This window comes from Amblyomma mixtum, chromosome 5, assembly GCF_055824585.1.
Source record: "Amblyomma mixtum isolate Tamu chromosome 5, ASM5582458v1, whole genome shotgun sequence".
Taxonomy (NCBI): domain Eukaryota; kingdom Metazoa; phylum Arthropoda; class Arachnida; order Ixodida; family Ixodidae; genus Amblyomma; species Amblyomma mixtum.
In genome coordinates this window covers 99,096,794-99,122,879 of record NC_143016.1, presented here as the reverse complement: position 1 = coordinate 99,122,879, position 26,086 = coordinate 99,096,794, and the positions used below count along the sequence as shown (strand labels likewise).

Genomic DNA, 26,086 nt, shown 5'->3' with positions numbered 1-26,086 from the left:
TTAAGGGACCGCCTCAAAGCTGAGCGGCGCGTAAAAGACATTTCATACAGCTTCAGAACTTGAAAATTTTTCAATGTCCACTGATCAACAGGGACAATACGGCTAAATGCACTGAACAGGACTTCCTCACCTGCCTTTCGTGGACAGCTTCTACGCAATGTCTTGGGTACTTTTTCTCTTCTATAAAACGGAAAATCAGGGAGCCTCTGCTTCGCACAGTTGTCGGAGCTCATGACACCCCTCAGGTGTCCACAGTGCCGCAGATCTAGCATTCATGCAGAGAAACATCGTGTGGCGACGCAAACAGGGCTGCTTCTTGCGCGTGCGCCGCGCACCGCGCCGACGCGGCCGCCGGCCGGAGTACCACAACTCCCAGAGTGCATCGCGGAGGCGGTGGCGTAGCGCAACTGCTTGTGAAATCGGTCTATTCGCTGGTAGGCCGCATAAACGTCATACCGCTGAGTGAGCAGACGGCTTAATAAGCGGGAAAAAAAATTTTCCGACGCATAAAAGTTTCCTGCTTAGTTACGAGACTCGTGGTCGCATAGAAACTGCGACGTTTAAAAAAAAAAAAAAGCCGCGTACGCTGCGCGCAGTGCAAGCGTCCTGCACGACGTGTCTTGCATGTACGTAGTGGTTGGCTAAGAGTGTATACAGGTGGCCAATCGCAAGCAGCAGAAGCCTTGCTTTGCTAAATGTAGCGTGACATGTCTCTTCAAGCACGTAATCCTCTGCATAACGTTTTGAAGCGTCATTTAAACAACCTGGCTTTTGAGTGGGTGCGCAATTGATATGAGCGTGAAGTTGGAGGCTGAGGTTCTGCAGTGCACATAGGCAGAGACAACCTTTGCAATGTGTGTGTTCGACATGGTATGTAGTTGACTATTGCACTCAGATCCCCACCTCCCCGCTACTGAAACCCACACCAGCGGGCCGTGTCTACGCTCTCCGGATGCATTGTCCCTCAAGGCCCTCGCCATTGCGCATGCCCTCCAGTTATTTACCCTCCTTCCCTCTCTTCAAGAGTACACAGTCTATTCAGACTCACAAGCCTCTATACACCAAATACAGAACCGCAGCCTAACCCCTCTCTCCAACAGGAGGTCGAGCGAGTGGTCTCCGCACAGCAGCCTTACATCGTTTTCCTCCACTGGCTCCCTGGGCATTCAGGGATTGACGGCAATGAGCTGGCCCATCAGCTCGCCCGCGACACACTTTTCCGGGCACCGTTGATCCCCTGGCCCAAGCCCTCGGTCGGAGAACAGTGACAGACTCATCCTTCGCCGCACGATAAATGAAGTCTACCTCAAGCTCCACCTCGACAAACGCCTTTACCCTCCCCCTCACTCACGGTGCTGGAGGCTCGCCTTCTTCGGTACATCCAGATGAATGCGGTCATCACCCCGTCCCGCCTCTTTCTCTATCGATCGGACCCTTCCTGTCCCAACTGCCCCTGTATCTATGCGGACCTGGCCCATTGCCTCTTCTATTGCCCGGCTGCTCAGCAGTCGGGTTCCTATCTCCCACCTTCTTTATTCATCACTACCTGGCTCAACTGGCTTGGCGCTGAAGGGGAGGAAGAACAGCGACCTCTGGTCGCCCAGGAGGTCGACATGCTCGGCCTATAAATTATGGCCGAATAAAGGTCTACTAATACCACTACTTGCACTAGTATGGAAACGCAGTGTTGACATCCGTGGTGGCTACACAGTTGATGCCAACCTCTTATTCCAGAACGTCCAACCAAAGAAATAATGACATATGCGCACATGTGCTGAACGAATATTTTTTACTTTGAGTGGTTAGATCCAAACGTATTTCTTCAAACGGACTGAAAGAGGTGATTTCGGAAAAGAAGATCCCGCAACCGGCACCCCGCGTGGTCTTTCTTCGGTCCACAGCGTCTTCAAAAGCCTGCTGCACAGCCTAGTCTTCAATGGAATCGTCGGGTGGAACTGCACGTTGCCGAACCTGAAAAATGAATGCCACATAAATAATGCCACATTGTTTGAATGCATTGTCATTTCTATATTCATGTAAAGCGTAGGTCCCTATTAAGCCTGGGAACTAGCTTCCTATTGCTCATGCTCGAAGCATAAATATAAAACAACCCGTGTGACGTGATGCACGCGTGAATTATTCAGAACAGCTGACTGGAGTTATCCGAGCCAGTCTCAAAAAAAAAAAATGCCGGTATGTGTGGATGAAGCAGCCAACAATATGACACACATTGTACAAAATGCAATGTTCGGCGACACGTCACTGGTGATGCAGGCCAATTACAAAAAAACGAAAATAAAAACTCCGTGATTTTTACTTCACTTTCACTGAAGAGAGGAGAATGCAGCAGCTTATATATAGAGAGCACGAAGGGCATTCGATATAGGCTTGACGAGCTTCATCGGTCCCTCTTCTGTCTCGAGAGAAAAAGTGTGTTGTGGTTGCTCGACGAATCGGTGAAGCATGCTCGCTGTCACACAGTAAGATTGGATACGGCAGGGGCCGCGGCGTGGGTAGCGATGGTGGTCGTTTCCTCCCCCCCTCCAGTTGGTTACATCACGATTAACATCATTCACGACCAAAGGGACAGAAATCAAAATTAAGGTACCGAATAAGACCCCGTTTGGACCCATCGTCTCCACCATGCGCATTTTAAAAAGCTGCTTAGGCCCTGTGAGAAAACAATCCAGTACCCTCAGAGTAACATCGTCGAAAGAGTTTACGTTCACCTGAAGCCCAAGAACTTTTGCTGCTAAGTGCACCTGCCAGCGAATTTTTTCTCGCCGTGAGGCAGCTTAGACAAGTATAGGGACACTCAAGGCCCAATCTGGTCCTCCCCACTCTGCTCGAAACACCTTCAAAACCATATCTTTGAGCCATGGCCTTTGAGCCAAGGCCTAAGTTCCCGTACAGCGACACGTTTAATTGGGAGTGATATCCCCCGGAGCTCACTTTTTTATTTTACCTGGCTATGCATACGCAATGGTACAATGGGGACATGGCCCACTATGGGCCTATCTTTCTATCTTATTAACAAGACACACTAACGCCCCTCACAAGGACGCTTTTGGTTGAGGAGCTAAAACTCAACAACGCTTTTGAGCATGGGGAGCATAGGTCTTCGTATCGCAAGGGGAAAGTTAAATTCAGATCCAACAATCATGTTTAATCTTCAGAGCCATTACTAGGCACCCTGTCTATACACACACAAAAAAAAATGTTACTCAAATTGTAGCTACTGAAAAATCAAACTGCGATATTTTGCACACCCGCCGCGGTGGCTCACCAATTCCGCATATACGGTCATGTGGGCAGAACCTATAGGCGACAGAGAAGGAGTACTTGGGCGGGAAGGATCTCTAATGCTATCAAATTGTGCTCTTAAGGGTTAGTTCAAGCGTTATGTGATGGTTAAAGGAAAAGACAAGTGTCCGTGTCTGCGAAGTGATACGCAAAGAGGACCGCCGCGGTGGCTCAGTGGTTGTGGTGCTCGGCTGCTGACCCAAAAGACGCGGGTTCAATCCCGGCCGCGGCGGCTGAATTTCTTTGGAGGAGAAATTCTAGAGACCCGTGTACTGTGCGATGTCAGTGCACGCAAAAGAACCCCAGGTGGTCGAAATTTCCGGAGCCCTCCACTACGGCGTCTCTCATAGTCTTAGTCGCTTTGGGACGTTAAACCCCAAGAACCAAACCAAACGAAACCAGGACCACATTCCGCTGAATGGCTCAGTTAACGCTGTCACGTTATAAAGTTTTTTTTTTAGAATGGGAAGCTTCACTCCGCCAGGCATCCGTTCCCTCACCAATCACTGTACGGTATTCAAAATGCAGAACGACTGTTGACGTGTGTGGTGTGAAGGCGTATACTACAGATTGATCCTCTTGAGACACAGTGTTGTAAGAATAAGTCATGCGTATCTCTTTGGACGCTGAGTACCCAGAAATTCTGGACAATCGCATTTTTAAACGAGAAATAATTGTAAACGCAATTTTTTTTTTCACATCTATGTTTTCGTTATAAAAATCGATAGATCCGCAGATCTTACCTCGGGAGGCTATCAGTTTCTGCTATTGTAACGTTTTTGCTACTGTCAAAAGTGCTCCCCATTGGTTTTCCATGGGAGTCTTACTTAGCACGAGAGATGGAGAAACTTTGAAAGAAAGTTTTTACACATGCGAAGAATACCTTTAATATTTCTATAACGTTACCTTATAGTATTCCACAGTTGTCTCAAACCTAAAACTGACCTCCAAGAATCCCGGACCTGAGTCGGACTTGTCCACACAAAGTCTGAGCGAACAAACGTAGCGTTTAAACAGGACACAGAAAGATGAGGACAGGACGGGGCCCCGTCCTGTCCTCATCTTTCTGTGTCCTGTTTAAACGCTACGTTTGTTCGCTCAGACTATGTATGACCAACTGGCCCCACAGTGTACTCTGTTGTCCACACAAGCCACCGAAAATGAACATTTTCATTGCGAGACTCCGAACCTGTTTCCTTTCCTTCTTCTTTCCCGTTGTTCCGAGCGCTGTTTGCCGTCCCCATAAATGCTTTCCCACACGCTCAACTCATAGCAATGTTGTTCTTTCGCAAGTGTCCTTACCCGCTGACGTCGCTGGTGAAGGCGCTTGGTTGAACCACTCCGCGTCGGACGACGGCCCGCTTTGTTACGAGGGAGGCGGCGTCCGCGGCGAATGCGCTTCTCGGGGCGAGCCACTGTGGTGTCTTCAACCTCCGTCGTCCACTCTGCAGTCAGGTCACCGGTGTACTCGCCATCAGTCTCAACAGACCATTGCCGGTCATCATCGTTGTCGTCGGGCCGACCCTCACGAATAGCCGTTGCGATATCGACGTCGTCCGGTATTGGTGAAGTGCGCCTGCTTTTAAGTGGCTGCCTGGGTATTACGGTGATTGTCCAATCTTGCGCCTGCATTCTCTCACGACCGCTTACGCCCTGCGCTGACGGCACCCCTGCTCTGTTTCCCAAGTGAAGGCTGGCGTCTGCGTCGTCCACCGCGTCGATATCGTAATCCTGCAGTTCACCCTGAACCGCCGACGCCGCCCAGATCGCCAGTCCTATGAAGACACACATGGCCAACATGGCGACCAACACGGCCGCATTGTCTATGCCCAGGCCCTGAAGCCCCTTTATGAGAGGGGCTCTCGAAGGACTCCGAGCACGCTCGTCTTCGTAGTAAACGGCGGTCGACGACGACATTGGTGGTGTCCCCTGTGACTCCGTGGATGCCGATACCCATTCCAGGCCGGAGTGGTAGCCCTCGTACGGCACCTCCAGGGGCAAGGCCAGCTGGGCCGTGGAAGCCGCGTTGAAGTGAGCCGGCTCCGGCGAGTTGTAACCCCCGTGGTCCGAGTAGAAAAAGCCGCGAGGGTAAAGGGCCTGGTTGTGGGCGTACCGCAGGTTTTTGTCGTTGTCCATGGTGCGCGGCGCAAAGCAGGGAAGCTATTTGCCTCTTTTTCTTCGTCGATGTGAGTCACGTGATCGTAAATTACGCGGGAGGGCATACCAGTTCTCATCTGTTTTGTTTGTTTTTAATGGTACGTCGCAGTAGAATTTGCTTATTGTTTGTTTTGTAAACACGAAGACAGTAACTGCAGAAAAACTGAAAATGGAAAAAATTGATTTGAAACTGCAAACAGAGCGGGCGCAGCATATTCCTGCGCCAAAGGGAAAATAAGAAAGCAAGGATGTGGAAAGAGATCATAGAAAATAAGGTAAAATTTGCACTGCAAAGCGGGATGAAGGGGACCATGATGATTAAACAGACTGATAAAAAAAATGTGGGCGGCGTTCAGACATCCGATGCTGGTTCGGTTTAGTTTATGTGGTTTAACGTCCCAAAGCGACTCAGGCTATGAGAGACGCCATAGTGAAGGGCTCCGGAAATTTCAACCACCTGGGGTTCTTTAACGTGCACTGACATCGCATGTACAATGGCCTCTAGAATTTCTCCTCCAAAGAAACACTACCGCCGCGGCCGGGATCGAACCCACGTCTTTCGGGTCACCATCCGAGCACCATAACCACTGAGCCACCGCGGCGGCGAGACATCTTATGCTAATGCATTTGGATTCAGCCTTGATGGTTCCTTTGATGTTTTTAATATAATGAATCCTCTGTTGCGCCTTTCAAGCGTTCATGCAAGACATTTCTTTCAGCGCTAACATAGCGAACAGCTCGCTCGATCAGAGCACCGTAAATCCCCCTCTCCGAAGGAAGAGGTACCGTCTTCTGTTATTCAATAAACATACGACTCCACAACATCTCGCTGATGACAGTAGGTCGCTCCCCCTATATTTAGCTAAAGCGACGTACGTAGCATTCGGACAAAAGAAGTGGGATTCTCCAACAGAGCCTACCTGCTACACAGTTTGCCAAGCACGGCGCACCATGGACAGGTGGAGTGGAGCTACCATAGCTTACTGGATGAAAAAGCCGAGGGTAGCGTCGGCACCATTAATACCGAGGGACCCACCGCTGACTTTTGAGCAGAGCGGCTGGAATCCGGAAAGCAGCCAAATCAACCTCCCGGATCTAGCTTCGAACCTGGTAACCTTCACGCTGTTGCCTACCGACCTGGACGATGCGGCCAGGACGCGAAGAGGTGTCGAAGAACCGAGCCCTCCTTCCTGCTTGCGGCTCGTCCTGGGCACGTGTCTCGTTATCGGCGTCCTGTCCGCGGTGACTGTCACCCTCCAGTGGCTCGACTGGCCGTTTCTGCCAGAAGACGCTGGAAATTCTCCTCCTGAGAGTCACAGTGCCTCAGCACCTACTTCGGGCTCGAGGAGAGCCGTTGATGTCGACCAGGAGGAGATGCGAGCCGCCTCTGCAGTCTTCACTCGCGATAATGACACCTGGACGCCGAGCTTGAACGGAACCCTGCAGACTCGTAATCTCAACATCACGAGACGTACATCACGAGGCAACGAATTCTCTACATAAAAGTAGTTATTAAACAACTGTATTCCTTCATATTTCCGCATAACGCAGCATGAAATCGAGCTATGCCAAGGATTGTGCAAATGGTATGAAGGCTCACACTGGTCTTTCGTGGTGCCATAGTGTGGAGGAGTTGCACTTTCTCGCAGTGTTCGTTTTAATATTTCCTCTTACATAAAATTTGCTACGCCCAACAGTGTCTCCCCTTCCTCAATAAACTTTTATCTGCGATATTAATGTTCTAAGGATCCTTAGTGTTTAAGATAGGCTTGGAGCCAAAAGAAGGGCAGCTTGGTGTCTGTACGAGGGGTACCCAAAAGAAACCGGACTAAATTTTTTGGTCGACAAAGCTTCTGTGGTACAGCGTTTTGCCACTAGGAGCGCATAGAACGAACATTCCAGAGTCAGTAAGCCGAGTGCCGTCGTTGAAGGACGTCAGACACGTTTAGGCAGAGTTTTAGGGTGACGACTGTTTTGTGTGAATGTCGTTTTTGCAATGGCTGATTTTCGTGAACAGCGTGCGCCGATGAAATTGATTCTTGCTCGGAAAAAATTGAATGGAAACTCTTGAAATATTAATAAAGACGTACAAGGACGATGGACAACTCAAGTGTTCCCGAATCAAATCCTGAATCAAATCCTGAATCAAAGCAACAATCATGCCAATGGAAAACTTCAAATTCACCTCGCCTCAAGAAAGCGCGTCAGGTGAAACCAAACCTCAAAACAATGCTGATTTGTTTTTTCGATGTGAGAGGAGTCGTTCATGGAGAATTGGTTCCGCAGGGTCAGAAAGTTAGCCAGGCTTTCTACTTGGATCTTTTGAAAAGATTGGGCAACAGTGTGCGGTGGAAGTGGCCAGATTTGTGGCGGTCGGGGGACTGGTTTTTCCATCATGGCAATGCCTCTGCTCACACAGCCCTGTCTCTATGACAATTTTGGACCAAAAATGGCATGACCCCTATTCCTCAACCCTCATACTCTCCCGACCTTGCCCCGTGCTACTTTATTTGTTTCCTAGAATGGAAAAATAGGTGAATGGAAAGCGTTGCGCTGATGTTGCTGAGGTGAAGAAAAAAACGACGGAGGCACTGTCAAGCATCACAAAAGATGAATTTAAACAATGTTTTGAAAAATGGAATGAAAGATTCGACAAGCGTATCATTGCAAGTGGGGAATACTTTGAAGGAGATTGAAGGTCTGTGCTTAAAATGTGAACAAATAAGTTCAAACAAAAATAAGTCCGGTTTCTTTTGGGTACCCCCTCGTATGGGTTCATTCAAGTTTCCACTTAGAAGTGTTTGCCAAAAGGCGTTCTTCTGATATAGATACTACCTGTAGACTCCGCGGTGTATCAGTGGTTATGGTGCTCGGCTGTTGACCTGAAAGACGTGGATTCGGTCCCCGCCGTGACGGTCGCATTTTGATGGGGGCGGAATGCTGGAGTCCCGTGTACTGTGCGATGTCAGTGCACGTTTAAAGAACCCCAGGTGGTCGAAATTATCCAGAGCCCATAAACACGGCGTCCCTCATAGCCTGAGTCACTTTGGGACGGTAAACCCCTCAAAGCAAAGTATTGAGAAACTCAAGTGTCTAAGTTAGCAACTCCGGTAACAAGTAGGAACAATGTTAGAATTACGAACAAGGTTCAAGGAGCGGTACGTGTATTCGTCAACTGCAGCCTGTCTAGCCACAACCGTGGGGCTCTAATCCAACGCTCCATAACGACTATGCCAAGAACAACGTGTAAACGTTGGCCAAGACGTAGTCTTGAATGTGTCATTATGCTCACCTTCTTTCCTTTTTTCGTGTAAATAACTGCGCTCTAATTCAACCATTGCAATGTTTGAAAGTGCAGAAAACGGAACACCTGCAACAAACGAAACGCGAACGAAACAATCGGACCACGGAGAGAAAAATAAGAAGCTCTTAGCCGCTCATCATTCCTAGCGGAGGGTAGTTTCACTTCGAAGGCGCGAGGACTGTCTTTTAGAGTGTTAATTAACCTTATTTGTATTTCCTCTCCAGGAGATGTGTTAGTGCTTTTCTGTTGGCACCCCAGTTCTCTTGTAAGCGTTTCGTTCGTTGCTGATAATAGACCCAAACAATATCAAGCCATGAAAAAAAAACGCCGAGCGAAGCAAAAAAAAAATAGTTATGTAATAAACGGAGCTCAAACTGAGCTTAAAAATGTTAACTAGTTGATATAGTGGATGTAAAAGCGAACACTTTGTGATCAATTGTCAAGTGCGCTGTATTTGAATTGGTACTGGCCAGTCAAACTTCAGAGCAGTGTCGCCAAAGCCAAGCTGCTGAGAGACCGAATAGCCGTAGCAGTGGGGCATGTTTTTGGGCACGACGCTTTATATTTTATATTATATTTTAGAGGACTTTTCGCAGTTGAAAAGTTCATTTTTGGAAATCTTTGCGTTGAGCCAAGTCTCAGTGAGTGTGCGAACATTCGCGTTACAAGTGTCAATGAGGGAGCACAGGTCATCATGTTTGTTCACTAGTCTTGGAATGTTTGAAGAAAGAAAATAAATTTCACTTATATAATCACGCGCAGTTTGATTGTTATGATAAAAGTGAGTCGTTTTCATGAGATGCAGGTTCGGCAGTATTGACATGCGCAGACCTATCACTATAGGATTATCATATTCTCATTTACTGACACTCTCCGTCGAAGGGAGGTAGATAAAGCATTTTCTGTTCATGAACAGCTTGTTGTATCCTATCGAGAACTGCTGACCGCTGGCTTTACCAAAATCATGTTCTTTTTTTTCGTTATCTGCGAGTAGCTCGAGAAATTGGCTATCACAGCACGACGCTTGTTTGGAACAAACTTGCCCAACATATGCGCTCGAGTAATGGTTTCGTCGCCTAGCTGCATGTTTAATGAAGATAAAATAGCGTTTCAAACTTTTTTTTCCTGCTAAGTCGCCGCGACGCTATGCTACCGGCGAGACGACAGGCCCAGACGCTATGCACTTAGTGCTACTTAGGGGAGACGCAGCACCCGAAGAGACAGACAGTCCACCGAGGCAGCTGGTATAGCAAGACATTTTAAGGCGAAAGCCTTTAATGCCTTATGCTGTCGTTAGCAGCCATGTCGGCAGATTTGTCCGCGTTTCGGCGTCACTACTTAAAAAGAAACTGCTACCACCAGGAGACGCTACCAGGAAACGCTACCGGGACACGCTATCACTCCGCCAGCCACGAAGGCTCAAGGTTTGCAAGGGGCATGAATAAAGGCTCATCTAGTGAATGCATTGGTTTCATAAATAAAATAAAATAAATAAAAAATGAAAATAAGGAAAGAAATATAAAAACAATTCAAATAAGAAAAGAAACAAACATAAAAATGAAAAGAGGAAGAAAATAGAAAATGAGAAATAAAAACTGAAAAGCAATAGAAATAAGAAAAGTAGAAAAATAAAAAATAAAATATGAGAAATAAAAAATAAATAAAACACAATCAGTACGCCAGGAAACGCTTTCGCATTGCAGCATTTTAGAGAGCCAAAGTGCCCCCTGAATTTTTTATTGGTGACCAGCCAGCGCTTTTAAACGGTAGCCGATGAAGATAGAGAGAGGTGCACGCGCTGTCATGCGCATGTGCCGAGCCGACGAAGCTTCGCAGAGTGATCTGGCGTGATAACGATACAACACTTCTCCCCACGAAAGCGACAGCCTGTCAGGAGGCTTCCGGGTGCGTCCAGAGCGTCGGGGTAAAAATGGTTCCCCAGAGTCGCTGGCAACTGCTTCACTACCCGAGGACTGACGGGATGGCGGTTCTTGGTCGTGTGTAGACCGCGTTTCGCCGGGTGGGATGACACCAGCCTCCGAGGCTTGCTCAGGCTCAGGCTGTGTTTAGCCGACTTCCTTCTCGACCGCCGTTGAAGATGCCCGTGGCCGCACTTAATCCACATGCCGCATTCCCGTTGGTGCATCTACCGTGACCAAGCTTTGGCCCTGTACCTCCGTCATCGTTCAGGGTAGCCACCTTTCGGTTGGAGGGATTATATTGTGGAGCCCACACGTGCATTCCTGGCGCGAGGGGCTGCTCTTTGCAAGCTGCATGGCTCCCTGCATGTGGTATTACTGGCCTCTCGGTTCTTCTCTGGAAAACACGCACTCAGACGGGTTCGTGGCTGAAACCCCAGCAGTTGTTCTGCCGGTGACTTCCGATCCCGGGAGCGGGTGGACCTGAGTAATCGAGAGTGCAATAAAGACCTTGGTAGATATTCATCACCGCCAACTTTCTGGCTTCCTCGTGCAGGGGAAGCTAGTTATGCGCGTTACGCAAGTCGAGAGTGCCGAACCCCTCGCCTCTGGACAAAGCTACAAAAATGTCATCAATGTTTGGGAGGGGGTACTGCTCAAGTCATGTCCCTTGGTTGACCGTGAGCTCGAAATTCTCGCACAGCCGGATTTCTCCGTCTTTCTTCGCCACAGGCACTACTCGTGTTGCCCATAGTGCTACGTTGATTGGAGATAGCACTCCGAACTTCTACCAGGCGATTGATCTCGGCGGATACCTGTGCACGCATGGCGTACGGCACTGTCCGAGACTAGCAAAATCGAGGTTGAGCGCCTTCTTTAAGGTATATAGCTTCGCTGGTGGCTCTTTGCATCACCCGAGCTTCCTTTCAAAGAGGTCTGAAAAATCGCCTGGAACTTCTTCTAACACGGTGCCGGCGTGCAGAACATTAACGCTTGCAGGCACTCGTTCCTTCAAGACCCTACTGAAAAAAGTTTTATGAGGCAATAAACTCATACAGTTTATCATACAAATGTCATAGAGTTCTCATAGAAATCACATAAAATTATCATACAAATGTCATTCATTTCTGTAAAATCATACAGTCATCATTGAGATATCATAGAATATCATACGAACTGCATAGATTGTATGATATTCTATGATATCTCTATGATGACGGTATGATTTCACAGAAAATGAATGACATTTGAATGATAATTTTATGTGATTTGTATGATAAGTCTATGACATTTGTATGATAAACTGTATGAGTTTATTGCCTCATAAAACTTTTTTCAGTAGGGGAGGGACACGCCCGCCTTGCAAAATGCGTCTATCGTGTTTCGTCCGCAAAGGACAGGACTTTGACAATCCACAATAACAAGTGAACTGCTCAGTGTCGCTGTATCCAGCTGCACCTCCATATCCACCTTGCCGACAACCGGCAGCGGCCCCATGAAGCATGAAAGGCGAAGAGAGGTTTTCTGTGTAGCCGCCCAACATTCGCGATGTTTTTTATAGACACTCTTTTGAACCACGCTGATCAGGGATCCTGTATCGACAATCATGCGCAGCTTCGCGACCCTCCCACGTCAACACGCGCTCAATCGGTTGCACCGGGTCCTTGTTTGCCGAACTGTGTCCGACGAGCGCGTGCAACATCTCTTCGTCGCTTTCGCACTCCACTTCCTTGACAGACAGAGAGCGAAAAAAACTTTATTGCAAGAGGAATTCGGGGCACGCCCCAGGGTCCCCGCACGACCCCACTGCACTCAAATGTTTCACTTGAGGGACTATGAGGGACGCCCTTCACTACGGCGTCCCTCATAGCCTGAGTCACTTTGGGATATTAAACCCCCATAAAGCATAAACCGATCTCATGAACCACAACATGGGCTGCGGCTGAACCTGTTGCGTTAGACGGCATGCAGACTTCCACTGCTTGTCTTCAGCAATGCAAAAAGCCACCTTGGACTTTATGCTCACAATAATAACACTGGTGCGTAATTATTCGCGTCGGTACCAGTAGGCATCATTTTTTTTCTGACTGAATGAGTCGGCTTCTACCAATAACTTGCGCAATGCAGCACACCGGAAATGCTTGTTCTTGAAGAAAATAAGGCATCATGTTTGTGTTGTCTTCTCGTTAGTTTTGTTCCGTGCTTCATATTCGAATTGCTTTTTATACAAGTCTATGTGTCACTGGTATTTCCTCTTATAGTGACTTTGTGTCTGTCGAGTCATCCCATATTTGCTAGAGCCATCTGGCCTTTGTTCACATTACACGGAGTCTTATTGCGCTGTCACCACAGTTTACACGGAACCCTGAATCCTGAAGAAGTTGCTGCTCCCCTGGCTTATCGCATCTACCAAAATTGTAGCCGAGACTCGGGTCCCGCGCACCGATCTCTCGTTTGGGCTCCAGGTCACCAAGGCCTCTACGGAAACGAGGTAGCCGACGCCGCCGCCCGCGCGCTCTCTCTCCGGGCATTTCCTACGGGACCTGACGCCGACCAGGACTCTGATTTCAATCCAGTTTACACTTTTAAGGAAACATGCGATTATTACAGATTCACGCACCAAACCCTCCCCACCCCGTGCAAAGGGCTAGGGAAGGCCAACGAGCGGGTACTCCTGCCCCTGCTCACTAAAACGATACTGTGCCCGGCAACCTTAAAACATTTCGGTCCTCAATTCGATTGGCGGTGCTCGCACTGTGGGGAGGTGTCTGACACAACATGGTGTGGGCCTGCAAGCAGAACCCATCCCTACTCCCTATCCCAAGCCCCACCCGCGAGGACTGGGAGGCGACCCTGTCCGCCTGCTGCACCCTTGAGGCCCAAAAGGCCTTAACGCCGCGCACCCGGGCTGCGGTAAACACCAATGTGGTGCCTGTGTAGGCATCCCACCTAGTGGTGGTATGCGTAGGCATCCCACCTAGTGGTTGTAAGGGCGTGGCCCTTCAGGTCATGACCACAAACACCTCTCCCTATGATTAAATAAATGTTTTCACCACCACCACCAGCTGCACTAGTATGCGCACGTAAACGATGGTTTGGTTTGGTTTATGGGGTTTAACGTCCCAAAGCAACTAAGGCTATGAGAGACGCCGTAGTGGAGGACTCCGGAAATTTTGATCACCTGGGGTTCTTTAACGTGCACTGACATCGCACAGTAAACGGGCCTCTAGAATTTCTCCTCCAAAGAAATTCAACCGCCGCGGCCGGGATCGAACCGGCGTCTTCGGGTCAGCAGCCGAGCACCATAACCACTGAGCCACCGCGGCGGCTTGAGTGGGGAGAAAAATTAAAATTGGTTTTCGACGAAAGGAAATGGCGCAGTAGCTAACTCGCATATCTATGTAGGCTCCCGACCCGCACCCTGAGGGAAGGGATAAAGAAGGAAGTGAAAGAAGGAAGGAAGAAAGAGGTGCTGTAGTGGAGGTCTTCGGGATAATTTCGACCACCTGGGGATCTTTATAACGCGTAATGAGGCGATTTTAGCTTGGGGTATCTGTTACAGCCGGAGTCGTCGCTTCGGAGGACGCGGTTGTTGCGACGCGCGTCTTTTCTTTCAATCTATTGTCTCACATCATTCAACTCTCTCCTGTCTGCACGTGGCAGCGAGTATGGCTCAGCCCGAGCCAGTGGGCAGGCCCGTCCACTTTCCCTTCATACTTCCTACAGTCGCAAAAACAACAACAACGTGCACTGACTTCGCACACCACACGGCCCCTTTTACGTTTCGCCTCCATCGAAACGTGGCCGCCGCGGTCGGGTTCGAACCGGCTACTCCAGCTCAGTAGACGAACGCCTTAACCACTGAGCCATCGCGATTGAGTCCCTTCTCGTCGGCGCCGTTTCGTTGCGGAAGCAACACTACGCTAGGTGTGAGTGATTTCGCGGAGCCCCGGAGAGCCCCAACTGTGCATGCGCGAGGAGCGAGTGACGTCAGACCAGCGCGAAGCTGCCGCCGACTCCGCCGCTGCGCGGGTGACTTAGAGGTGCCGTCGCCGCTGCGTCAGCAATGCATTCTCCAGGATGAGTGACGTCACTCGGCGCACAGCTGCGGCGCTGGGGCTACTGCCGACTCCTCCGCTGCGCGGGTGACACAGAGGTGCCGCCGCCGCTGCGATTTCCGTGCCGTTGCTTCCGCAATTCTACTCGGGATGGCCATTGGTCAAACCGCAGTCATTTTTTTGGCATTCGGTCGCTTTGGAATGTGCGCCGTGCATGCCTGCAGCTTCAGAACTTGTTTCGAATTGGGTAAAGGCGCCATGATGAGGATTCGCTTGCAGGTGCACATTCCGAATTAATCACATTAGCATTGACAACTTGAGCACATTACTTAACACTCAGCAAGCAGCCTGTAATAGCTTAGTGCGATGGCAGCTAGAGGAAGAGAACATATTTGGACACTGTATTGAATTGGTAAAGGGAGGTGCACGTTCGTTGTGCTGTGTAGCAGTCCCTATTCCGGGACGCCGTTGGCCGCCACCGCTGCCCGTGCTCTCTGGACCAGGGCCCGCTGAGCCTTGTTGGAGACGGAGGGGCCCTGGAGTTGACTGACTTGTTCAGCCCCGCAGGTCCCGGCTCCGAAGTACGGTGTCGAACTCCGATATGGAGGAAACTGTACAGAAAGCTTATTTTACATATTTACAGTCGAGATGGGAGTGCTTCGGTCACAAAACAACATCCCATTAAGTACGCTTCGGATTCCCCAGATCCCTGACTGGGGAATAAAGTTCGGAAGACGATGTCCAATCAGATGGGCAGTTGGGGACACTGGGGGTACCACCCACGGCAGGGGGCGGTGCTGATGCTCTCTCGCAGCTCGTTCGATGGAAAGGGGCAGAGAATGACTCATCAAACACTGATGGGTCAATTTGACCACTGCGGCAAGTCTTCTGTTCGCTGCCTTCGTGGGAAAGGAGTTTCCCGTAGTCTCCCAGCAGGTGAACGAACGTCCTCGTACTCCCCCACCGGACGACCGAAGCACGAGACCTCTGTCGAGAACACAGCCGCCTTTCAATCAACAGTAACAGCTTAACCTTTCGCAGCACCACTCTGTCCGACGACTCGAGGACAGACTCGGCCACTCGCCGCCGCCGCCGTCGCCTCTGCTTCCGCCGCTGCTGTCACCGTCGCCAGCCGTCGCCAGCCTCCAGGTCTGAGCTGTACAGGGCCGCCTCCCAGCCCTCCCTAGTTGGCTGACTTATAATGGGTATATGTGTATTGTACTGGCAGGCCCACATCATGTGGTATAGGTCAGCATACTGCCCGGAGAATTTTCGCCTGCCCGTGAATGTCGGGTGCATAGTTTAGTACGGCGGGATTTAAGAAAGACCCGGTTTGGAGCCGTCTGTGGTGGCACTCCTCGGTTCTGTCGAGACCCTTGGCGGGTCCCGGGAGTACCCTCCTTGCAGAGGCGTAAATAGTTTGTAATATCCGCGTAAGAGATTAGCGAAATTGGTATTATTGCCGCGGCAGAACCGGGGGATTGAGCGGAACCCGGGGGGTAGGAACGCTTGGGCAGCCGCGTGAGCGGCCTCGTTTCTCTCAACCCCCTGGTGACCGGGCACCATATGTTTTTTACTCATAGCCGAATCCGAATTGCTCTCAAATTCCAATAGTATTCTGCGAGCGAGCGGCGCTATCGTATACCCCGCACGTAATTTCGGCAGGCCTGCTGCGAGTCCGACATGTACGCTGCGTCGGAGTGGGTGGCGGCCAGTGCAATCGCCACTTCTACCAACATTAGCGCGTCGCTAGTTTTTGCCGGGAGCCCGTTCACCTGCTTTCCCTCGTGCACCACCGCAATGGGGCTGATGCCCTCCTCGGTTGGTCCCGCTGCATCCACGTAGTAAATACCTGTCTTATTTCCGTATTTCGATGGAAAACGCTGTTAATACTCTCATCCAGATAACGCATCATGTCACCTTATGTTCAAGATTAAATCAGTCTACCATGAGAAAAATACGACCTTTGCATCAATACTGCACCACGTCTTTGATAAACATGACTCCGCGGGATAAATGGAGCTGTTGTAAGGATATAGGGGCAACTAAATCTGCCGTCTTAAGCAGCACTGCAGACTTCCATTGGGAATAAGAGCAGTAATTAGGCCACAGACAGAAATGCGCTTCCATGGGAACTAGGTAATAAAATGGCAACAGTTGACCGTTAACTGCATCATGTATGCATACATATAGAGCGACCATTAATGAAATTACGCAAAGTGAATACTCCGGCGTTCAGTGCGAGCTGGCTGCTCTTGAATCTGAACGCAAACAAACGTACTTAATTGCACTGCGATGAGTTGCCGAAGCTTCACTGGTCGAAATTCATTGCGGAGAACATGTAAATGAACGTTTTCTGAGGGCGAGGTATACCGAGTGCTTTACTTCGGAAAATGGTTCAATTAAGGCTTATTTATTTATTTATTTATTTATTTATTTATTTATTTATTTATTTATTTATTTATTTATTTATTTATTTATTTATTCAAGGTACCTACAGTGCCCAGAGAGGCATTATTGTAGGGGGGGGGGGGGGTATGTACATTAACAGTGAAATTCAATACAGCAAAATAGAACAAAACAAAAAAAGTTACAGAAAAATGTTCAGAACTTCCAATAAAGATCTCAGCATTCTAATTACACCCGAGACGCAGAACCAACACTGAGAACAGCATAATCAGATTATTGCATTGTCAGTTGCGGCCTGGAAATTCTCACTATGAAATACTTCATAAGGCAGTAGGTTCCAGTCAGTTATTGTGTTGGGAAAAAGGAATATTTAAGTGTATTAATCGGGCAGTTATGCCCTCTAATTTTCAACGTATTGTCCCTTCTACTCGAAACGTAGTGAGGCTTCCTTAAATAGACGCCTTTATTAATTCCTGTTTTATTACTGCAAATGTCATACAAAAACTTTATTCTCAAAACTTTTCGGTGGGACAGGAAGGAAGGGAAAACTTTATTTGCACTAATGCTTCTTCCTGCGGTTTGGGGGCATCTTCAGAGACGTCTTGGTTCTACCCCCAGGAGCCTTCTCTGTCGAAGTCGTCCGCCTCTAATCAATGGTCGGTTGCCCTCAGTCCAGGGCTCCGCTGGCCACTGCCGCCCGTTGAGCTCGCTGTACCAGACTTTGATGGTCTTCACAGCGGTCGCTGGACAGCAGAGTCTCCCATTGCTCCGCAGTCGGGTTTTGTATTTTGGGGACCACGTCTATGTTTTGGCAGGCCCATGTGATGTGATATAGAGTAGGTTTTTCGTCGCCCCAGGGCCATTAGTCCGCGTATATCGTAGGGTGCATTTTGTTTAGTATATGTAGGTTTGGGAAAGAGCCTGTTTGTAATTGTCTCCAAGTGACAGCTTCCTCTCTGCTGAGAGGGTGCTGGCGAGAGTTCCGCGGTCTCGTCGGATGCTCGGAAAGTAATGTATCCTCGAGCTATCCTGTCGGCCTCTTGATTCCCTGCCACCCCCGTGTGCCCCGGTACCCACACAATTTTGTGTGTGATCTTGCTGTTTTGTTCTTCCTGGTTTTCAATTCTGTCGCTCGCTGCGAGGAGTATACGGAGCGCGTGACGACCTATCCTGCCATTCATGTAATTTCGGCAGGCTGTTTGAGAGTCCGTGAGTTTTGTTAGCGACCGCCCGGTTCTATAGCCCTCCACCAACGCTAGAGCAACGGCTACTTCCTCGAACTCTGCAGCTGTGCAACCTCGGAGAGACGCGCTGATCATTTCGCGTAAAGACGAATCGACCACCGCCGCCACAGCGATTTTGGTGTCTCCTCCTCTCCAAGACGCGTCTGCATACACGGTTGTGGCTTGAGGAGCGTATGTTTTTTCGATGAATTCGGCCCTCGCTTCTCTTCTGCCTCGATGGAGGTTGGGATCCATGTTTTTTGGTATTGGCGCTACCTTGAGGGTCTTGCGAAGCTCGTCGGGGATCGTTGCCGTCCTCGTCATTTCTCGCATCTGCTCGCGGTATCCGAGCCTCTGCAGGAGCGCTCTTCCAGTCGTTGTTTGCAACAGCCTGAGTTTTTGCTACTCAAGCTGCGCCTCTCGTAGCTCCTCAAAGGTGTTATGTAATCCCAGGGCCATGAGTTTTTCTGTAGACGTGTTGCGTGGTAGTCGGAGCGCTGTCTTATACGCTTTGCGTAGCAGGGCATCCGCTTGTTGTATTTCGTTTTTGTTGAGGCACTGGTAGGGTAGGCTGTACGAGATTCGACTAAAAACTAGGCTTCTGACTAGTTTTAGTGCGTCCTCTTCACGCATGCCATGTCGCCTGTTGGTGATGCGGGTGATCATGTGTGCGACTTGTAGCGTTGCTGCTTTTAGCAGGGTAAAAGTGTGAGTACTGCGCTGGTTGAGTTTTGGGTCCTCGTTGGTTGGGACGGTCCGGTTTTGCTTGCCTCTCCAGACTCTCAGCAGTTCCGATTTCTCGGTCGAGCATGCGAGTCCTCTTTCTGCGAGGTATTGCTCTACACAAGAGGCCGCTTGCTGTAGCCTTTCTTCCTTCTCTCCAAGACAGCCCGTGTTTGTCCAGACTGTTATATCGTCAGCATACATTGCATGCCTGATGCCTTCGATGTTCTCTAGTTTTCGAACTAGGCCTATCATAGCTATGTTGAAGAGTAGGGGTGAGATAACTGACCCTTGGGGTGTTCCCTTATTTGGAGTGCGAATTTTGTCCGATCGAAGGTCTCCTATGCCGATGGTGGCAGTTCTATCGGACAGGAAGGCTTTGACGAAGCCGTGGATTCTGCGTCCGCAATCCAGGTTGTCTAAGCCCGTAAGGATCGCTTCGGGGCTGACGTTATCGAATGCCCCCTTGATGTCCAGGGCCATTATGACATTTTCTCCCGTCCGTGGTACGGTTCGCAGGACATCGTCTTGTATTTGGAGGAGAACGTCCTGCGTCGAGAGCTTCGCTCTGAAGTCGAACATGGTATGTGGTACACAGTCATTATCTTCCATGCAATTTTGCAGTCTGTGAGTGATATGGGCATGAGGTTTTCAATTTGTAGCTTTTTACCAGGTTTAGGTATCATTATTACTTCGGCGTGTTTCCAATCTTCAGGAACCGTCTCCGCCTCCCGATGTTGGTAAGAAAGCTGACGAGCTCTTGTATGAGGTCGTCGCTCATGTTGCGGATTAGGGAGTTGTCGATTCTGTCCGCTCCGGCTGCCGTGTTTCTGGTGGTGTTTCTTATGGCCGCGTAAACTTCTTCCACAGTTATGGGGCGGTCGAGTTTCTCGTTTTCGGCTCCTCGATACGTTCCATGCTATCGCGGCGGGTTGTGATCGCCGAAACATTTTCCTTCTCCAGTAGGGCGATGTCTGGTCTCTCGAAGGAGTGGATGAACCTGTGGATGGCTTTATTGTTTTCTGATTTTATTTTGGTCGGATCAATTAGTGCTCTTAAGAGATTCCAGGTTCTAATAATTTCCAACCAAGAGCTTCCCGAAGTTCAGAACTTCTAACCTTAAAATTATAATTCCCAGTTACGAACCTTGCTGCCCGCTTCTGAACTCGCTCTAGCTTGTCTTTTAAAATATTTGTGAACGGGTCCCAACATACGTATCCATATTGGAGAATTTGCCTGACATTCGTAATTTACAATATTTATTTTAGTTATGGAGTTGTATGTTTAAAGTTTCTTTGAAAAAGGTTGAGAACGCAGGAAGCTTTGGCAGTTATCGTGTCGACGTGTGCGGTCCAATCCAGCTTCACTGTAAACGTGATACCGAGATACTTCACGCTGCCCCTTGTCTGTACAACAGATTGATTTAGATTATAGTTGCCCCATATCTTCTTGTTTTTGTATGTGAACTGCATGAGATAACATTCAGTTGTGTTGAGAGTCATCTTCCATTTGTCGCACTACGCACTTACCTTGTCAAGGTCAGACTGCGACAGAATGGTATCATTTGCGCACGTGACAGTACGGTAAACAATACAGTAATCGGCGTACAGCCTAACACGGGAGCACAGTTCACTCGGCAAATCATTTACAAAAACAAGAAATAACAAAGGCCCAAGAACCGAGCCTTGCGGCACGCCCAATAAAACCTGAACAGACTACAAAGTGACACCGTTTACAAGTATCCCGTTGTTGCCGTTCATATAAATAGTCTTGAATCCATCCAAGAAGTCTAGAAGGTATGCCTAAATATGATAACTTAGTTAAGAGCATATAATGCGAAACCACGTCAAAAGCCTTGCGAAAATCAAGAAAAACTGCGTACATTTGAACACCCCTATTTATACTTTCCGCGACATCATGGATGAATTCAGTGAGCTGAGTTGTACACGATAGGCCCGAACGAAAACCATGTTCAGCGGTAGTGAAGAAATTATTACCATTAAGGTGTTTCATAAGACCAGAATATATTATATGCTTAGTGTTTTACAAGAAACAGAGGTGAGGGACACCGGTCTGTAATTACATATATTTGCGCGATCACCATCTTTATGTATCGGTGCTATATTCGCAAGTTTCCAGTCATTTGCGAGTTTTTTATAATCCAGAGATTTATTGAATATTGTGACCAAAAATGGAGCTATTTCTGTACCGCCTGAACCAAGGGCCTAATTTAGATTAGACAGCAGCGTCATCGCACCGGTCTCAGTTATCACTCTATCTTCCATTTCCGGCAAGTGTGTGAAATTTTGTTTCACTATATTGAGATCTGCTTGATCACTGACAAATACTGAGTGAAAGTACGCATTAAAAATTTCAGCTTTACTCAAATCGTCTGCTACAACGCTGTCGTTATCCACCAAAGACGGAATTCCACTGTTATCTTTTTTTTTGGTATTTTTAATATGCTTCCACACTTGTTTCGAACTAACTCTCATCTTTTCCGATAAAGACGATAGGTAAAGACGCTTCGCACTTTTCAGTTGTGTCTTAAGCGAATACGTCAATAACTTCAGTTTTGTGAATAAGCAGAGGCTCTTAGTTTTACGATATTTCTTATATAGTGTGACCTTTCTTCTAATGGATCTACGTAATTTCCTAGAAATCCAAGGTTTGTCAGCGCGCAGTTTCCCTGGTATACCGTCTTAGAAGGAGCATACGCTGTAATCAATTAAGTATAGAAGCTTGCCCTTAAATGCGATCCACAAGCCATCCACGTCACACGTTTCGCTATAACTGAGAAACAAAGGGAAGTAACTTACTAAAGCATTCTTTACAGCCTCGTAGTTCCCTCTCTCGTACAGGAAGTTTTCTTGAACGCCCTTTTTGAAATTCGGGTTTCTTGCAAAAAATAGTGGCGGCAACAGCTTCATGGTCACTTATTCCCGGTGCCACTGTAAAACATTCAACTACACCATATTGGTTCCTAAAAAGTAAATCTAACATTTGCACCAGACATTTGCACCAGTTGTGCATAAGCGAGCCGGAAAATCGACAAATTGAAAGAGCCCATAGCTCCGGATCATCTCGTAAATGGCTGAGTGTAGCGCTGATCTATTTTGTTCGAAAGGAAGCCGGTTGTTCCATACGACATCAGGCATGTTAAAATCGCCTCCCAGAATAATCATATCTGATGTTAAGCTTGACAGCGATCTCGATACACTGTGAAATATTTCTGGGTTGTTTTAACTTGGTGCCCTGTAGAATGATCCTACTGCAAGGCTCTCTCCATTTGACAAAATTACTTTGCACCACACAGATTCTGCACCATCATGAACACAGCTGATTGGTACACTTTGGATGTCGTCGCGTACAAGAATAAACACTCCACCGCCATGCGCGTCTCGATCCTTTCGATATGCTATATAGCACGAGGGAAAAACTTCAGAGCTTGTTATATTGTGGTCAAGCCAAGACTCAGTTCCAATAACAACCTGATCCTGTGTCACCCCTATTAAACTGGCAAAATCAGCAGTCTTGTTGCTAACACTCCGACAATTCACGATAAGAAAAGATAGCTGGCTCATAGAGTGTTTATTATGACGGGGAGGGGTACATGATTGCTATTGCACAAGTTCACGAACAGAATCAGTAGCGCTGTCAAAGACGTAATTTCAACGTTGTAAAGATAAGAACAAAAAATATAAACAAAATCATCACTGATGCTGCACAAAGACGAGAAAGAGTTATCGCTGTGTCAACGAAGAACATTCGCAGACACATCGGTAACACCTGGAGAATGTGCCATCGGTGTCATGTTGGTGGTTGTCTTGTAGGTGACGTCGCTTTTTGGGCGGCCGCTTGGGAGGCGCAGCCAAAAGGCGTCCTCAGTGACATCTTCCGCGGATGTAGGCCTGATCGGATTTTTTAGCGTCGACTGGAAGAGCAGAACACAGATCAGGAGCAGGGTGACCACTGTCAGGATGAGGAGAATAACGAACTGGTGGAACGTAACACGTTCTTCCTCGGCGCATTCGAGTGGAGGCTTGATGTAGTCAGTGACCAGCATGGTTCGGTCCTGCCGCGTCAGCATACTGTCCAAGTTGGGCGGCTCCGGCGGCATCCACAGGGAGCTCCGCATAAGAATGGCGTGTTGTTGTTGCCCTTGGACAGACATGATAGGCCGAACACGATTGTCGATCTCATGCGCGATGGACAAGGCTTGATAAATCGTTTCCTCTTCTTTTTCTTCTTCCTCTTCTTTCATTCCTTTCATTGCACATTTTCATGGCAAGATACTGGGCGAGAGTAGTACATTTTCTTTCGGTAGAAACTGCCGAATATCTGAGCACGGAACGCAACGTAGCATGTATAGGTATGCTATACGTTTTATTGCTTAAATATGTCGCAAGAAAAAAAGTCGAATGTACCACTGGTAGCGCGGATGGTATGCAGGCGCGCTGGTATTCATACGTCCACTGAGTCAGGGAGCCAGTTATGCGCCCATCCTTTCCAAAAAAATCATCGGAGTCTGAACGTTGTAAACACCGACCACAATAAGGCAATGAACGAAGACGGCTTACGGCTTTTGAGGAAAGAAAATGGCACAGTATTTGTATCACATACCTCGGTTGACACCTGAACCACTCCTTAAGGGAAGGAATAAAGGAGGGAGTGAAAGAAGAGAAAAAGAGGTGCCGTATTGGTTTGGTTTGGTTTGGTTTGGTTTGGTTTATAGGGGTTTCACGTCCCAAAGCAACTCAGGCTATGAGAGACGCCGGGGCTCCGGAAATTTCGACCACCTGGGGTTCTTTAACGTGCACTGACATCGCACAATACACGGGCGCCTCTTGCGTTTCGCCTCCATCGAAACGCAGCCGCCGCGGTTCGGTTCCAACTTCAGTGTCGCGTTTCTGCCACAACGTTGTCAATTATAACGCATGCAGCGCACATCTCTCACTATACCGCCACGTAGCTTAAAACACGACTGAGGGGTCCACTGTGCCAGAGGGACAGTTATGCTCCTTTCCTTTGCTTTCGAAGCCCCCGCTCTTCATCGGTTTCGTGGCTTAAAGCGCGACTATAAGGTGGTGGTGAAAACTTTTATGCGAAGCATACTACTTTAGCTACCACTTCAGCCCTTCACCGTGGTTATGCGCCTCCAAATCACGTGATACATGACGTCACACCACGTGACACGATGACGTCACGACAGTAGAGAAACGGGGGCCCACCTCGCGCCGTCGCTGTGGTTGTGCGCCTCCAAATCACGTGATACATGACGTCACACCACGTGACACGATGACGTCACGACAGTGGAGAAACGGGGGCCCACCTCGCGCCGTCGCTGTGGTTGTGCGCCTCCAAATCACGTGAAACGATGATGCCACACCACGTGACACGATGACGTCACGACAGTGGAGAAACGGGGGCCCACCTCGCGCCGTCGCTGTGGTTGTGCGCCTCCAAATTACGCGACACGATGATGCTTCGCATTCTCCAGGCTTAACCAAGTTAAGCCTCAGACATTTTTTAATGAACAAAAGGAGAGTTTGCAGACCAAAAAGGTCCTTTACATAGGTGGAGTCCTTAGTCCGGGACCCCGCTGGACGATGCCGCCACTCGCACCCGTTGGACTAGAGCCCTTTGAGACTCCAGCCCCGAGCAGTTGAGCAGAGCTGCCTCCCATGCCTCTCGGGAAGGGGAAGGATTGGGGGGAAGGGAAGGATTCTTTTGGCAGGCCCAAACCATGTGGAAGGTATCGGATACTTCCCCACAGTGAGGGCAGCGCCCATCAATTTTGGGGTCGAAATGTTTCACTATTGCAGGACACAACAGAGTGTTGGCCTGCAAGCGCCTCAGAGTTCGCTCATCAGGCCCTTAGCAGGGACCGGGAAAAGCCGATGGCGTTCGCAATAGTCGTCAAGAATTTCTCTGAACCGCAGAAGCGGTTGCACAATCTCTGAGCCGGAAGAGCCTGGATGAGGTGCCCGGTAGGTAAGCGCTCGGGCAGCCGCGTCCGCAGCCTCATTACCTCTAACGCCCTGATGGCCCGGAGTCCAAACTATGCGTTTGGGTGAAGGGTCCGATTCCCTCACTGCGCGTTTTAAAAATTCAGGGGGCACTTTGACTGTCTAAAGTGGGTAGAGGCGGAAGCGTTTTCCGCACCACCTTCGCTGTTTCTGTGGCACCGGTGGCGTCACATATAATTGACTACTAATTACTAAGTGATGACAAATCACTAATTAATGGTTAATTACTGATTAATGCCTGAATACTAATTAACTGCTAATTAATGACGCTTAAGCTTCGCCTTTAGGAGTAGAACGCGACAGCGCGTTGTAGCGCTGCCAGGGAGTCCACGGAACACCACCCGTTCAGCGCGATGCCTTGCCCTTCGAACGCAACGCTTTTTGAGGAAAGGAAATGGCGCAGTAATTTCCTGCCATCTCGGTGGACACCTGAACCGCACCGTAGAGGAAGGGAGGAAGTGGAAGTGAAAGAAGATAGATAAAGAGGAGCCGTAATGAAGAAAATGAAAATTGTATTTGAGGAAAGGAAATTACGCAGTAACTGTCACAAAATTCAGGGGGGCACTTTTTTGACCTAAAGTGTGGTCACTGATGCCCCTAAGAGTGGAACGCGACAGCGTCTTGCAACGCTGCCAAGGAGACCATAGAACGCCATCGCCCATTCGGTTCTACGCCTCGCTCGTCAGTAAATTGGTTTTTGAGGAAAGGAAATGTATCTGTCTATCATTTGTCGGTGGACACCTAAACCTCGCGGGAAGGGAATGGAGGAGGATGAGAATGAGTGAAGACACCGTATTCACTAGACGCGCCTTTGTTCATTCCAAACCATTGAGCTGGCATGGCGGAGTGGATAGCATGCTCGTCTCTCACGCCGAAGACCGGGGTTCGATTCCTGAGCTCGACCAATTTCTTAATCGGTTTTATTTATTTATATGACCTGACTAGTAAAGCTAATTAGGCT

The 26,086-nt window shown here is 48.7% G+C and overlaps 1 protein-coding gene across 1 annotated transcript; it reads right to left on the bottom strand.

Annotated features, from left to right (window-relative positions):
- Positions 1-1,926: 1,926 nt before the first annotated feature.
- On the bottom strand, positions 1,927-5,601 carry LOC149343148 (uncharacterized). Its single transcript, XM_089542303.1, has 2 exons — positions 4,606-5,601; positions 1,927-1,971 (listed from the first exon to the last, which is right to left on the bottom strand). The coding sequence occupies exons 1-2, from the start codon at positions 5,437-5,439 to the stop codon at positions 1,927-1,929; spliced, it is 879 nt and encodes a 292-aa protein (XP_089398429.1). The 5' UTR covers positions 5,440-5,601.
- Positions 5,602-26,086: the final 20,485 nt, after the last annotated feature.